This window comes from Protopterus annectens, chromosome 1.part1, assembly GCF_019279795.1.
Source record: "Protopterus annectens isolate FY-2018-M chromosome 1.part1, PAN1.0, whole genome shotgun sequence".
Classification (NCBI taxonomy): Eukaryota; Metazoa; Chordata; order Ceratodontiformes; family Protopteridae; genus Protopterus; species Protopterus annectens.
In genome coordinates, this window is record NC_056726.1 from 1419911436 (window position 1) to 1419926541 (window position 15106).

The window sequence follows — 15106 nt, forward strand, 5'->3', positions numbered from 1 at the left end:
TACACAAAACAGCCGCAGTTAAAAGGTTTAAATATATTTAATAATAAATATTAGAAACACATGACAATACTTATTACTCAACACAATGACAATGGAGAGTTCAGAAACCACAGGAAATACTTTAAAACAACATTGTATGACAGTCTGACATAAATATAGAAAACATCTAGACTAACCTTGCTATTTCTATCTATCTCTAAGAGAAATACTAAGCTCTAAGATTCTACTTACAGAGCAAAGCAAGTGCTGGTGAGCTGATGTGCTCAGGTTCAGAGACAAATACAAAATGCCATGCCTTCTTTCTCAGATAGTCCTTAAATTGATAATACAAATTACTGCTGAGTCATTTCAGATTACATCATTCTTGACACTTCTGCTTAAGTTTCCCAGGCTCACAGAACTTAAAATTTAACATTTATCTGTGATCTTGCACCTGCCAGTAAACCACACCAATAAAAGGCACTTTACATGTGAAATCTAGTAGTTATCTCTGTCTTAGGACAATAGAAAGAATTTCCTAGCCCAGGCATCCTGTCTCCAAGCTTGTGATCATACACAGTTGTAAAATTCTTTACTTATCAGCTTTCCTCCAGCAGTGTGCACTGTGGTTACATTTTTGAAGCTCAACACATAACACAGTTTTCTTTACATTTGTGAAACAAGCTTGTGGATGATATTAATATTTGCAATGACATAGAATTATTTACAAAATTCTATCTGGCTGGGCTGGCAGCCTCTTATTTTATCACATTTCTTCCCCCCAGAGAACTCAAGCTAGTTTTTCAACTGTCACTTGAGAAATGTTGCTTGAGAGGGTTTGGTCTATCTGGTTATACCTTACCCCATTCCCTGTCTTGAGAGCCCATCTGCGATGGCATTGCTAACCCCACTGTGGTGCTGCACTGACATATCATATGCTTCCAACCCTAGGCTCTATTTTAGCAACTTGGCATTTTGCTGGCTGGCTCAATGTAACCATGTTAGGGGATTATGATCTGTAACTACAGTGAATTTCCTTCCATACAGATAAGGCTGAAGTTTCTGCTGTGCCCACACTATGGCTAGACATTCCTTTTCTACAGCTGCATAGCATTCCTTCCTGGGCTGGAGCCTATGACTGAGATAAACCATTGGGTGCTCTTCCCTCTGAAGAAATATGGCTAAGTACAGCCCACCCCATGGTTCAAAACATCCACCTGCCCAACAATTTTTTTGCTGTAATCTGGACTGGCTAACACAGGGGGTCCTCCCAAAGCTTCTTTAAGCTTCTGGCATGCCTGCTCACATGCTGGGATCCACACTACCTTATCTGGCCTGTTTTTCCTTGTCAGGTCTGTGAGAGGAGCAGCTATGGTACTATAACTGGGGACAAACTTCCTGTAGTACCCTGCTGTCCCTAAGAATGCCCTCACCTGCTTTATGGTAACAGGTGCAGACCATGCCTGAATAGCTTCCACTTTGGCAGGTTCTGGCCTGATCTTACCACTCCCCATTCTATGTCCCAGTTAGGAGACCTTTGCCATACCCACCTGACATTTGCTGTGCTTAATGGTGAACCCTGCCCTCTATAGTCTCTGCCCATCATCTCCCTGACATGCTGAAGGTGCTCTTGCCAGGAATGGCTGTAGATGGAAATGTCATCTAGGTAAGCAAGGGAAAAAATCTCCTGCTCCTGCTAAGATATGATCTACCAGCCTCTGGAAAGTCACTGAGGCATTTTTCATCCCAAAGGGCATCTTTGTGAACTCATACAAGCCAAAAGGAATAAAAAAGGCTAACCTCTCTCTAGCACTGGGAGTCAAGGGCACCTTCCAGTAAGCCTTGGTAAGATCAGTGGTGGTAAGATACTTAGCCCCACCCAGCTGCTCTAGGGCTTCATCCATCCTAGGCATAGGGTAAGCATCTGACTCTGTGTGACTATTTAATTTCCTGTAGTCCACACAGAACCTGGTGCTGCCATGCTTCTTTGGCACCAGCACCACCGGGAAGGCCTAGGGAATGTTGGACTCTTGAATTACCCCTAATTCCAACATTTCCTGTATCTCCTTTCTCAGAGTCTGTTTGGCCCTCTCAAGCACCCTATAAGGGGCCTGTCTAATAGGCCTTTGGAGTCCTGTATCCACCTGGTGCTGCACAAGGTGGGTGCACCCGGGTTTCCCAGTGAACATGTCCCCAAACTCCTGTAACACTGCTTGGATTTCTTGAACCTGGGTAGGGGATAGCTGCTGGGACATTGTTACACCTTCCGCTGAGGTGTCAGTCCGGGCCTCACTGAGGAGATTAGTCACCAGATCTCCCTCAGACTCCTCCTGCAATCCACTGCAAATACTCAGCACAAGGGCCTCCCTATCATGGTAAGGTTTCATCATGTTAACATAGTGTCATTTGTGCCCCTGCCTCCTGCCTAGGAGTTCTATCATGTAGTAACATTACTGACTTTTCATACCACCTTGTAGGGTCCCTCCCAGGATGCTTGCAGCTTGCCATGACTGACATGAATGAGAACTATTACATGCTGCCCTACAGCATACTCTCTAGCTCAAGCATTCCTGTCATACCAGACCTTTTTCTGCTGTTGGGCTTCTGCTAGGTTCTCTTGGGCCAAGCCCATGAGTTCCCTGAGCCTTGTCCTGAGGTTTAGGACATATGCCACAACAGACTCCTTGTGAGATTCACACCAAACTTCCCACTCATTACAAATTAAATCCAGAGGTCCCTCACCCTATGCCCTTACAAGAACTCAAAAGTTGAAAAACCTGTGGATTCCTGGGGAGCCTCTCTGTAACCAAACAACAGATGGGACAAATATTTGTCCCACTCCCTCTTAAATTGATCTGAAAATTCCTGTTACATGGACTTGAGTGTAGAGTTTAACCACTCAACAAGACCATTAGTCTCGGGATAGTAGGGGGTGGTCTTTAGGTGCTTCCCCACAGTACTTCCACAGACAAGCCAGCAGGTCTGACCTGAAATTGGCACCTCTGTCAGTCAGCATTTCTTTTGGGAAAGCTACCCTGCTGAAAATTTCTAATAAAGCATTTGCCACCTTTTCTGCCTCATTGGAGGACAAAGCCACTGCCTCAGGCTATCTGGTAGCATAATCTACTACTACTAGGATATACCTTTTCCCTGTGGAACTTGGGATACTCAGAGGCCCCACAATATCAATAGCTACCCTCTGAAATGGCTACTCAATCACAGGCAAAGGCATAAAAGGAGCTTTTACCTAGTCTCCTGCCTTGCCTAGCTTTTGGCACTGCTCACAGATCATGCAGTACCTTATTACATCTCTAGAAATCTCAGGCCAATAAGAGTTCTTCATAATACATCTCTTTGTACATTTTATGCCCATATGATTTGCAAAGGGAATATCATGGGCTATGGCTAGAAGTGCCAGACAGTAGGCTCCAGGCACTACCAACTGCTGTATTCTTTCACCCTTTAGCCATCCCTCGGGGGTCCTCTCTCTATACAGTAACCTTTGTCCCAGTATACAGATTCCCCATTCCCATGAGAATCAGGTGCATCACTAGCTACCTGCCTCAAGCCTTGTAATGTTGGGTCTGAGAGCTGAGCCTTCTCAACTGTCTCTCTATAACTCTTCCCAGTTCCCCTTCCAAAGGTAGTCTGGTATCCTCTGATAGTGGTGCCTCACTGTCAGCCTGGGTACTAAACTCACCTCTACCTTTGCAGGCACTCTGTCCCAGGGGAACATCAGTACTCACAAGCAACTGTGGCTCACCTTCAGTCTTACTGCTACAGGGTAGCTCCTTCCCTGAATTAAACACCTCACCAGTCCTGGCTGCAAGTGTGCAGTCTGTCTAATCCTTCCCTATCAGGACAGCTGCAGGATGGTAGTTTGGTACCTCTGTTGTCTCAAGAAACCTACTATTGACATTTTATCTTTCTCACTTATTGGTTTCCTCATCTTTTGTTCCCCACCTTGCCTCCATGGACATCTATATGCCACATGGCCCCACTGGTTGCATTCAAAACATTTAACCCTAGGTCCTGAATGTGTACCTGGACTAGTGGCTTCCCCTGCTACTGGCAGATTCTGTTGGGGCAGTCTGGGCTGCCCACCATGGGTTCCCTTAGACCCAGGAGCAGCACTGGGTGTCCCTTTCCTGTGCAGGGATGCCCTGCTTGCTAGTTACATAGGTTCATAGGTTAGTACTAGGCTAACTGCCCTTGTGGGCCATTTTAAGCCTAGCTAATTACCCCATGTGAGAATCAAACCCTGCACCGTGCATCTGCCAGGTAAACAACTTAACCATTATGCCAGCTCTCCCTTCTTCTCCAACTCAACTGCAACAGAGTATTGTCTATCAGCTAACCAGATCCTCATGTCCTCAGGCAAAGTTCTAAGGGCTTGTTCCCTCGCCAAAAGTTCTGCCAGCCCTTCAAAAGTGGTGACCTGATATCCACTCACACACCTATGAAAATAAGTGCTTAGTTCAGCAACATATTCCCACACACTTTCATCTGCCTTGTGTCTATGCTCACATAACATTTTCCTATAAGCTTCAGGTGTTAGCTTAAAAAATTCTAGCAAACAATTCTTTACAGCATTATAATTTAAGAAATTATTGTCAGACAGTTTGGACAAAATAATTACAGCTTTTCCATGAAGTAACGGGGTCAGGAACTGTACCCAGAGCCCTTAGTCAACATTATACTGTTTACATACCTTCTCAAACATATGAATGAAACTATCAAAATTATCCCCCTCTGTAAACTGTGGAAGAAATTTATTGACCTTTCTTACTTCTGGGTTCTGGTTGCTCCCTTCCCCATTACCTCCATGACTCTGGTGAAAAGTTAGTATCTCTTTTTCATGATGCCTCTGCCTCTCCTTCTCCTCAGCTTTCAGGCATAGCAATTTCTCATTTTCCTCAGTCTTTAGATGCCTCAGTCTCTCTGCTGCTTCTATTTCCAAATGCTTGGCCTCCAACTCAAGTCTGTTTAGCTGAAGACAGATTTTTAAGTCCTCTGTAGAAAGGTTGAACTGCCCATTCTCTGAGTGTTGCACATCTCCAGGACCAGTCTGATCATCTTTCTGGTTGGTATTCTTGGATGCAGCTTTGACCAAAGCTGCAGTCATGTCTGCCTTAGTCAGGTTTCCATGCACCAGTCCTTTAGCCTGGCACATCCCAGCCAACTGGCTCCCCGTCAGTCTGCTATACTCCTCTGCTGACATGCTTGCCTGCTCTTCCCAACCAAGCAAGCCAACAAAAGAAACAAAACAATTGTGATCTGAACTTTGAATGTTCACCGCATGGCTGATTTAGAGTACAAAAATACCTTCAGTGATCACTGTACACAAGATACAGGAATTTACTATCCACACCACTACACGCCATTTAATATGTGATATGGCTAACTCACCACTATCAAACAATATTTGATGTGGATATCCCACCACTGCCAAACAATTAATATGTGATGCCCATGCACTGGCCCAGTAATGAAGGAGCCTCAATCCTCACCACTAGCACCAGTGCGGGGCATTCACATTGGGAGGATAACAAGTACACACACAGTAAAGTACAGTTTCCCTTAAGGGCACACAGAGATGACAGTCAGTCTGGGGCTGGTTTCTCACTTTCTCTTCACATCCCCAATAAGACTCCCCACTGGCATAGCTATAGGGTTCAGATCTCAGCCAAGTAGTTAAGCCAAAACCTCCAGTACTCTCTCTGTCTGACCAGTGCTCCATGTCCCTGCTCAAGTAGCTGACACACACACACACTTAGAGATTTGATTTATATACAAACACACAGACACTCCTGGGGAAGGCTGGTACAGATTCTCCAGCTATTCACCCTTCTGCCCAGACTATACTCTACTACCACCTGCCATCAACTACTCTCATCAGCAACTATAAAGGCCATTACCAAAGGGTGCCCAATTCTACTGTGTAATGTTACTGTCATCCAATTGGTAAGTGTGACTGAGATTTGATGGCTATTTAGGAGTGGCCTATTACAGTATCACCAAATACATTCAAGTACTCTGAGAGCTTAAATTATCTCTACACAAAACAGCCACAGTTAAAATGTTTAAATATATGTAATAATAAATAATAAAAACACAAGACAATACTTAATACTCAATACAATGACAAAGGAGAGTTCAGAAATTATAGAAAATACTTTAAAACAACATTGTAGGATAGTCTGACATTAATATAGAAAACAGCTAGACTAATCTTGCTATTTCTATCTATCTCTAAGAGAAATACTAAGATCTAAGTTCCCACTTACAGAGCAAAGCAAGTGCTGGTAAGCTGATGTGTTCAGATTCAGAGACAAATCTAAAATGCCATGCCTTATTTCTCAGATAGCCCTTAAATTGATAATACACATTACTGCTGAGTCATTTCAGATTACATAATTCTTGACACTTCTGCTTAAGTTTCCCAGGCTCACAGAACTTAAAATGTAACATTTATTTTTGATCTTGCACCTGTCAGGAAACCACAGCAATAAAATACACTTTACATGTGAAACTTAGTAATTATCTCTGTCTTAAGACAATAGAAAGAATTTCCTAGCCCAGACATCCTGTCTCCAAGCTGGAGATAACATACAGTTGTAAAATTCTTTACTTATCATCTTTTTTCCAGCAGAGTGCACTGTGGTTACATTTTTGAATCTCAGCACACAACACAGTTTTCTTTACATTTGTGAAACAAGCCTGTGGATCATATTAATATTTACAATGACATAGAGTTATTTACAAAATTCTATCTGACTGGGCTGGCAGCCTCTCAGTTTATCACAGCATGCATTGTGTTTCCACTGTCAGCGTGTACTTCTTAGGGATAATAGAGTTCTAAATAACATGCCCTACATGGACTGATTCAAAGTCATGATATTTGACAGACTGCTAAGAGTTGACCTGTGTCTGGCATACAAGCCATCCTCTAACCCATTGCTGATGGATTTACTGCACATCAGCAATTTAAATGGCATCAGTATTACTTGGTCTAGGGGTCTAACCCTTTTTCTGCAACATCAACAGAGTGATTTGGAGTGAAAGGTTTATCTCACACAGGATACCACTGCTGTACAAAAGACTTCCCATCAACACAAAACAAAGTTCATTGCTGATCATATTCAAGTGCAACTTAGATCAATGTGTGGAAAACAGAATACTTACACCAAAACTGTCCCCTGTACTACTAATGGACAAAGGCATCTCCAAAATAATTTATCCCATGCATCAGTCCCCCAAAATTATCTATGATATGATCCCGGTTATTCACATTAGGGGTAATATATAATTGCTGACCATTGGATGGGTAAGGCCAATCTATAACCAAATGGGATAGGTTATTACAAGACAAAAAGAGAAACTGTCTAAGCTTAAAATGATCTGCAAAGGCATCTAGTCTTGTACTTACCTATGAATCTGTGATAATATACAGGTTGGTGTGCTGCAGCCATTCGATGCTGACTATCACCATTGGTGTTCTTATTGGGGGATGATATGGTGCTGGCTGCAACAGACTCACTTTTGTTGGTGTGGCAGGACCTGGTAATGATGGATGTGCTGCCTTCTTCCTGAGCATTGTAGTGTGAAGCATGATGCATGCAGCATGCTGCAAGCAGCTGATAGGCTGTGGCAGGGTCATACTAGAGTGCATCGCCAGGCATGTCTAGGCAGTGGAATGGGGAATGCGGCAAGCTGTGCATGTGCTCTATTATATTCCTGGCCTGAGCATGGGTGGTGTTATATTGATGTTAAGATATGCTTTTCTGGTTTTGTGCAGATCATCAACCAGTGATCAAGTGAGTATCCTATATCACCTGCAATACAGCAGTGGAATATTGGAGGTGGGTAGGGGGAGATAGAGACATAGAGTGGTTAGATATGGATTGATAAGTATGCTTACAATTACCAGTTAGGTGGCTCTGAGGGATGTCACCATGTAGGAAACAATAATACATATGATTTGTATGCCATATGTGGAAATCATCAGCACTGCCTGTATACTATGAAGACACAGTGTTAGCTCTTTTGCATTATACACTACTTGGAAATAGATGAAATAGTAACCCTTACTGTAGATGCAGTGCTGTCTTTGGATACTGAGTGGGGCCTTTATATTCACATAGGAATACTCTCTATCCCCCTGCACGTCTGGGATGTATGCAGGAGGTATTCAGCAACATAAAGGCCACATATGGAGATGGTTTTCTCCCCTGCCATCTTGGGGAAACAGATGTGCTGTCCTCATGTAGTAGCAATTAACTGAAGAATGCAATTCTATAGTCTGAGATCTCTGATATACCCTGTGATTTTCCAGCTTGTGTCTGGAATATCTCTCTAGCTAGAACAGCAATAGTTGTATGCACCTTGATATACACTGAAAGGAGAAGTCTATAATTCTCCAGTTCCAGTTTGTGGGCCATACAGGTTAAGCAGTGGCTGTACAATATGTCTATCCTCTCTACAGAGCTCCAGTATCCACTGAGGCCTGACATTGTCATATTGACTTTAGTCTGATGGATCTCCTGCTATCCACAAAAGAAACAGTACCAAAATTACCTGTTCTAACAACTTAAACCTTGGCTGTGGTATAAATACAACTTCATGTGGACACACGTATATATCCCAGAGTCTACCCCTTCCCTAGAACAATGAATTTCTTCCATGTGCAGCAGAGTTCCTCACAAACCCAAGTCAAGTGTAACTTGAACAACTGGATGGGAAACCAGAAATTCATCACTGGTTTGGCCCCTGTGTCGCTAATGGATACAGGCAGCCTGTAAATGGTCCATTTCATAGGCTCCTGTTTGAAAATGTTTCATCTCCCAGTCCCGGGTTACACTACTAATGGTACCAGACTTTGCCAGATTTGGGATGCATAGCTAGGCTTAAAAATGTCCCAGTGGACATAAACCTAGTATACACACCTTTGAATGTATGAACTCTTGCCCAAATATAAGGGCTGTGAAGTAAATTCTGGACCTTCTTTCTGTGATAGCACTGTGTTTTGAATACATTACATAATTTTTTTTTTCTTTGCTTTACTGCTCACTATTGAGCCTGGCTGATTAATCATTCCATTTGATCCCCCCTGGGTAACACCCCTATGGCCCATTTGTTATGCTTGGGTTAAGGGATGAAACCAATTGCACCATCATCTGCTCTAGGACCAGAGTTTTCTATTTAGGACATACATTTCTGTTTGTGCCCAGGCATTTTTCTAGAAGGATGTGCAGTGGACATAGTGTATGACTGTCACTTCCACAGATAATGCAAACCCACAAACAACTCAACCTCTTGCAGCAAGCATATCATGAACATTTTGTCTTGTTCAACTGGGGAAATCAATGTACTTCTTTGTTCTTTGGACATACATCCACTCCATCCCCCTAAAAGAGGTGAATTGGTTTAGTACATCCATTTCTGCCCCTCCCCACTCAGTTCCAGACACTGCCTGAGACACTAATCAAACCCAGGCTGCTTAGGTTGTAGTTGAGGTTTTATCCCTGTATGCCAACAGAGCTGGCTAGGCATTTTATTCTCACTAGATAATGGATTTTTAAGATGAACCAAGGGATGCTGGCTGATGTGATACATATAACAAAAATCCTAAATTATAGTTGAGTTAATTTGTTTTTCAATTAAATAGATTTATGAATGTTTTGATGAGTACTGCTCACAAGTCTGGATTGCTGCCTTCATATTTCATAGTCTGTTTGATACTGCATGTTTTGGAGAGGCAAGCGCACCTGCCCATATTTATTTCTGAATCCCATTTGTCATCTACTACCAGTCAAAGGCAGCAGATATGTGAAAGCTTGGTGCTCATGGATGCTGATGAAGTATTTGCAGGTAAAAGGGTGTCTGCAAAGTTAATATGAGCAGATGTGATAAAGGTAAGATACTGCACTTCTGAGGAACTGAAAATAACATTCACCATCATTGCAGATCTGTGCAAAAAATGCGTTAATTACATTATTTAACACCATCCAATTTTTGTGAAGTACAGGTAACACAATGACTACTCTGTGATGCTAAATATAACCATTTTGTTTGATACAAAATGTAAGTACTTAAGATGTAGCTACCACATTTGTCAAGTGGATTCCATATGGCAAGAAAATAAATAAATCGCTTTTATTTTGCCACCCCTCCGTTTTTTTTCTGGACTATCTGGAAATAAAACTGATTCTCGGTGTCCCGGAAAACACTGTACAAACTCCGGTATTTTGTTTGTTTATTTATTTATTTATTTATTTAAATTTGTTGACCGGGAGTGTCCGACTGGACGTAGGTCCATTTTCAAAAAGGAACCAGGCTATCAGAGTTTGTAAATCGGCTGATTTACTATGCTTTTTTTACAGAATAGCATAGTAAATCAGCCGAAAGCAGGCAGCAGGAATGAAAAAAGAGGGCATTCCCCACCGAGTGATGTCATTGGGATGTCACAAAATGGGTGGAATGTGAGTGGGAGAGAGGTTGGGGTGGGTGGGGTTACTGGTGACACGAGGAGTGTGGCTTTACTCCGGTTTTAGCCACGAAGGAAGGTCGCAACCCAGCTTATCATAAGAACTAAAGAAAATGAGTTTTGTGAAGCAGATACAGCAGCAGAATTTAGAAGCAGTAAGAAACTTTAAAATATATTTTATTTTTTTTTTACTGATTATCATTCATAACAAATAACTAGCGAAGTCATTATTATGAAATTCATAATTCCCTACAAGCAATGATAACTGAATTCTTTAGCTGATATTTAGCTGAACATGCATTTAATAATTTTATCTGTTGTCTTCTCAGGGCAGCTGTTAAACTGTCAAGCACAAATATGAAATTGATGTATCTTCTTATACTTTTGGTGACCACCACCGTACCTGGAAGTGTTCTTGATTTCAAATGGAAACTGTGGAAATCCCGCTATGGTGAGTTTTAGTCTGGATGATGAAGAACACTGGAAGTGGCTAATTAAAAAAAATAAATCTACATTTGCCACCAACAATTTTGTTTCAGCAACATTGCTTATAATTACTGGTTTGTGCAGACATCTTCTTTCCTCTCCCTGCTGACTAATATTTCTGTAGTTTCAGGTTTGAAATCAGCAAATGTTTGTCTCAGTCTTATCAAGTGGTATCTCACAGATTGGTACATAGAATGTTCCAATTATAAATTATCTTGCAGTTCCAGAGTAAATGTCTTTGTTTCTTTTGTCAGTCAAAAGACCAGGGCTTCTTTATTTTCTTTTCTTTTCTTTATTTTTTATCATATACTCAGCTTTTGGATAATGCACTTTAGAACATAAATATGCTGAGGTTCCATTGTCTCCCTGAATAACATTGTTTTCTGAATTCTTTCTAGTCTGCTTTAGTTGCTCTTTGCGGATATCCTTTATCCTCCTTAGTATTTGCATGCTGATTCTAGAAATAACCGTACATGGTACTCCGGATTACCTTATATCAGTAGTTTTACAGCAAGATAAATGTTATGTGATATAAGGTAATGTTTGTACTGCTTTCAGATACTTTCATGCAACTGGCCTGGCTTCATGCTGCAGAGGGCTAGAACATTTTTTTTTTATTAATTAGCACTGAAGGAGTCATGCAGGGAGGAGAATGAGTGAGAGTGTATGGCCTGCTCGCCTCTCTCAAAAAGTGCCAAAAAATATTCTGACAACTACATGGTCTGTGGTGAACATGATATAACTTGTATTTGTTGCTGTATTAAACATATATCTTTGTTCCTTTCACAGTACAGTATTTTTGCATAGATTATCTTCAGTGGCTTTAACAAGACAGTTCTGATGTCTCTACATGTGGTTGCATGTTAAATCATGTAGAGATGCCAGGTTTCAGAATGTAGCGTTCTCACTCAGAGGGTAATTCATAACTGCTGTCATTGAGAAGGATGGCTGATTTAAGTACAACATATCTCAGTGTGTAAGTTTTCACTGTAGGATTAGGATTTATAGATAAGGATCATGCATTAAAAATGTTCACTGAGTATATACTCTTTCCTGTGTTGAAAAAAAAAAATAAAGATTCCTAGTGTTTTTTTTTAATTAGCATTTTGACAGGGTTATAACTATCCCGCAGGCCTTTGTTACAGTGTGGTGACTTTTTTTTTTTTTGCAAAATTTTTATAATTCCAAATCACATTTAGAAAAGATAATTTAGATTTCAAAAGTAATACTATAATTCTAAATCATAAGGATATGCTACAGAACTTGTATACTATTATGTTGTGTATTCTATACAATTTATACTTTGTTAATGAATTATATAACTGTTCACTTTTTCTACTTTGCTATATTTGTCAAGAGGTGTAGCTGTATGCCAAGCCCTGAGTTAAATGAATATATGACATCATTTTACAAAATTAACACATGGCCAGAGAGGGGAATGGGATGAAACTTGGTTGGCCATGTTCTCACATGTGAGCAGCATATAAATGGAACAGCGACACTCAGATCTGGGCGGACTTACAAGGAATACTCTAAGACTTAGTAATATGCTGAATACTGCAATGCACATTTACCAAAGTGGATAAGCTTGAAACAGATGTAGTTTTTCTTACCCTTTTCAATGAGCTGTAGTGATGTTGGAGTTTCTTTTGCACACAAAAAAAAATGTAAGACAAGCCTTCCCATTTAGGTGATACAGGCGGCTTTTCATCTGTTTCCAAAGTTCCTTCCAGCTTTTGAACCTTTTATTAAATTTGTATCATAGTAGCCAGCGCTGTAGTACAGAGGGATAAAGCTGTGACTACAACAAAAATGACTCAAGCTCTAGTAACAGCATGGAACTGGCAGTCAATGACTGGTAGAGGCTCCTGGCTGCCTTTCTAATGCCTTGGGAAAAGAAGCTTGCTTGAAGCTACAAAAGTAATGTAGGAAGGACATGGGCTGTGGTTTCCCAAGCCAATGGCATGGAAAGGAGTCTGTATGCTTGGAGTTTAGAGGTACAGGGAACCCCTTTGCTAAATCAGATGCTCATGTCACCACCAGAGGATGGATTAGGAACATAAATAGTATGCCTTTAGTTAATAGGATGCCAGCAAGAGCACAAGCAACTCTCACAGCTGCCTGTATGACAGATTCCCTGTATGGCTGTCAATCCTGTACATTACTGGTTATGTCCATTATACAGTGAAATTAATTGGCTTAGCTTATCTGGGGAAGGTTTGATGGTCAGCACAGGGAGGGACAAAAAGATAAAAAGAAATTTGCATCTAAGTATACCTTACCAAAGCTTTTTAATGGTTCTACCAAGTTAAAAACGTCTGCAGTTTCTGTATGCTACATGGATTATCTGAAAGGAAAAGCATAACTACTGTCGTTAAACTTGTAAGGAGTGTGGCAGTCTCAGTGTTTTACAGATTTTAAATAATATTTTAGGTTTCTACTGATGATCTGTGGTGGCTAGAGATTAACTGTGCAAAGGAACTTAAAACCTTGTTAGAAACAAAGTTCTTACATCTGAAAGGCACTTAAAGAAAATTGTCCTTTTCCCTAAGTCAGAGCATAATCGTAGCATTCCATGCACTACTAGATCATGTAGATTTACTGAGCAGGTGAGCCTGGGTGACCTAGATATGTAACCCATAGAGTGTAGTGGGTGGATTTTCCAACCTGACTAATGGTAGCCATGCTATTTACTCCAGCATTAAATTTGCAGGTGCTGATTCCAGTTGTCAAGGTAGAACTTGAAGGAGGGCAGTGCACTACATTGTTTTACATGCAAGAAGAGATTGTTCTATATATAAGGGATTCTCCTAGGTGAGGAATCTATCTCATGAAGAGGTCTTGCTTATATTGAAGACTGAATCCTGTAATTAAAGCAAAAGGTGATTCAACAAAGTATTAGTTTAATGGTGTGCACACTTATGCAACCAGCTTATAGTATGTTTTTTATTTTTTTATATTTTTCCCCTAACAGATTTGTTTGTTTTTCAATTGAATTATGCAGGTTATAGTTCACATTAAAGGTGGGAAAAGTTTTTAAATGATTTATTGTGGTCTGATTTTTTTATATCACAAAAGCCTGGTATTTTAACAGGGACATGTACACTTTTTATATCCACTGTACATGACAATAACCTACTATCAGTAACTCAGCATGGTTTCAAACCTGAACATAGCACCACTACCACTCTAATATCCTTCTGTGACTTTGTCAATCGAGCTTGAGATGCTGGGAAGTTTGTTTCCTCTCTATTTCTAAACATTTCCAAAGCCTTTGATACTATATCCCACCCTCTGCTCCTTAGAAAACTCTCCAATTTAGGAATGTCTCCGTCTACCCTTCTCTAGCTTTCCATCTGCCTAACAGACAGGCAACAAGCTACTAAATGGCAATACTCTCTCTCTTTGTCTCTCCATTCCTCAACACCACTACTGGTGTTCCCCAAGGAGCCATCCTAGGGCCTGCGTTATTCAGCATTTTCATCAATGACTTCCACTCTACTTTTTCTCAAGGCATAGTCATCCAGTATGCAGACGACTCTACCATCATTTGCAACAACTCTCTACCTGAACTCCTGAAAATTACCCAATTAGATCTCACCTCCACTGAAATGTGGATGACTAACAACCACCTTGCTCTAAACCCTAAAAAATGCAAACTTATGTTATTCACACCCAAGAAGACCTCTACTATAAACAAAGACTCCTTCTCTATATTCTCCCAAGGTAACACTGTTATTGAGGTTGTCACACATACTAATCTTCTAGGTGTCACCATAGATGAACACCTAACCTTCAACATGCATATTCACAACAACATTAAAAAAGCACACCAGAAACTGGACATGCTATACCGTCACAAAACATTCTTCAAAATTACTCCTCAAAACTAGCACTTGCCTCCTCCTTTCTGCTCCCATCTCTTCTTTATGGCGCTCCTCTTTTTACTAACATACAGGCCAGTCTTAAATACAAGCTCAGTTATTGGTATAACAAAATTGCACAGTTTGTCACTAACAGACAAAATTCATTTTACCACTATGCCTCTCTCTGCATACTAAACTAGCTAGAACTTCCTCATCATCTCACATATATACATCTAACAGCTGCCCACAAACTAATATTCAATCCTGCCAGCTGCCCTGCCCTTTTTTC

General features: G+C 40.8%; 1 protein-coding gene across 1 annotated transcript in view; it reads left to right on the top strand.

The window, feature by feature from the left end:
- The window catches only part of LOC122810795 (ervatamin-C-like), a 577987-nt gene that overhangs the window by 26439 nt on the left and 536442 nt on the right, over positions 1–15106 (top strand). Inside the window, exon 2 of the mRNA XM_044082359.1 lies at positions 10795–10916. Within this exon, the coding sequence (XP_043938294.1) occupies positions 10823–10916 (94 nt within the window). The 5' untranslated portion in view covers positions 10795–10822. The remainder of the gene's footprint in view (positions 1–10794; positions 10917–15106) is intronic.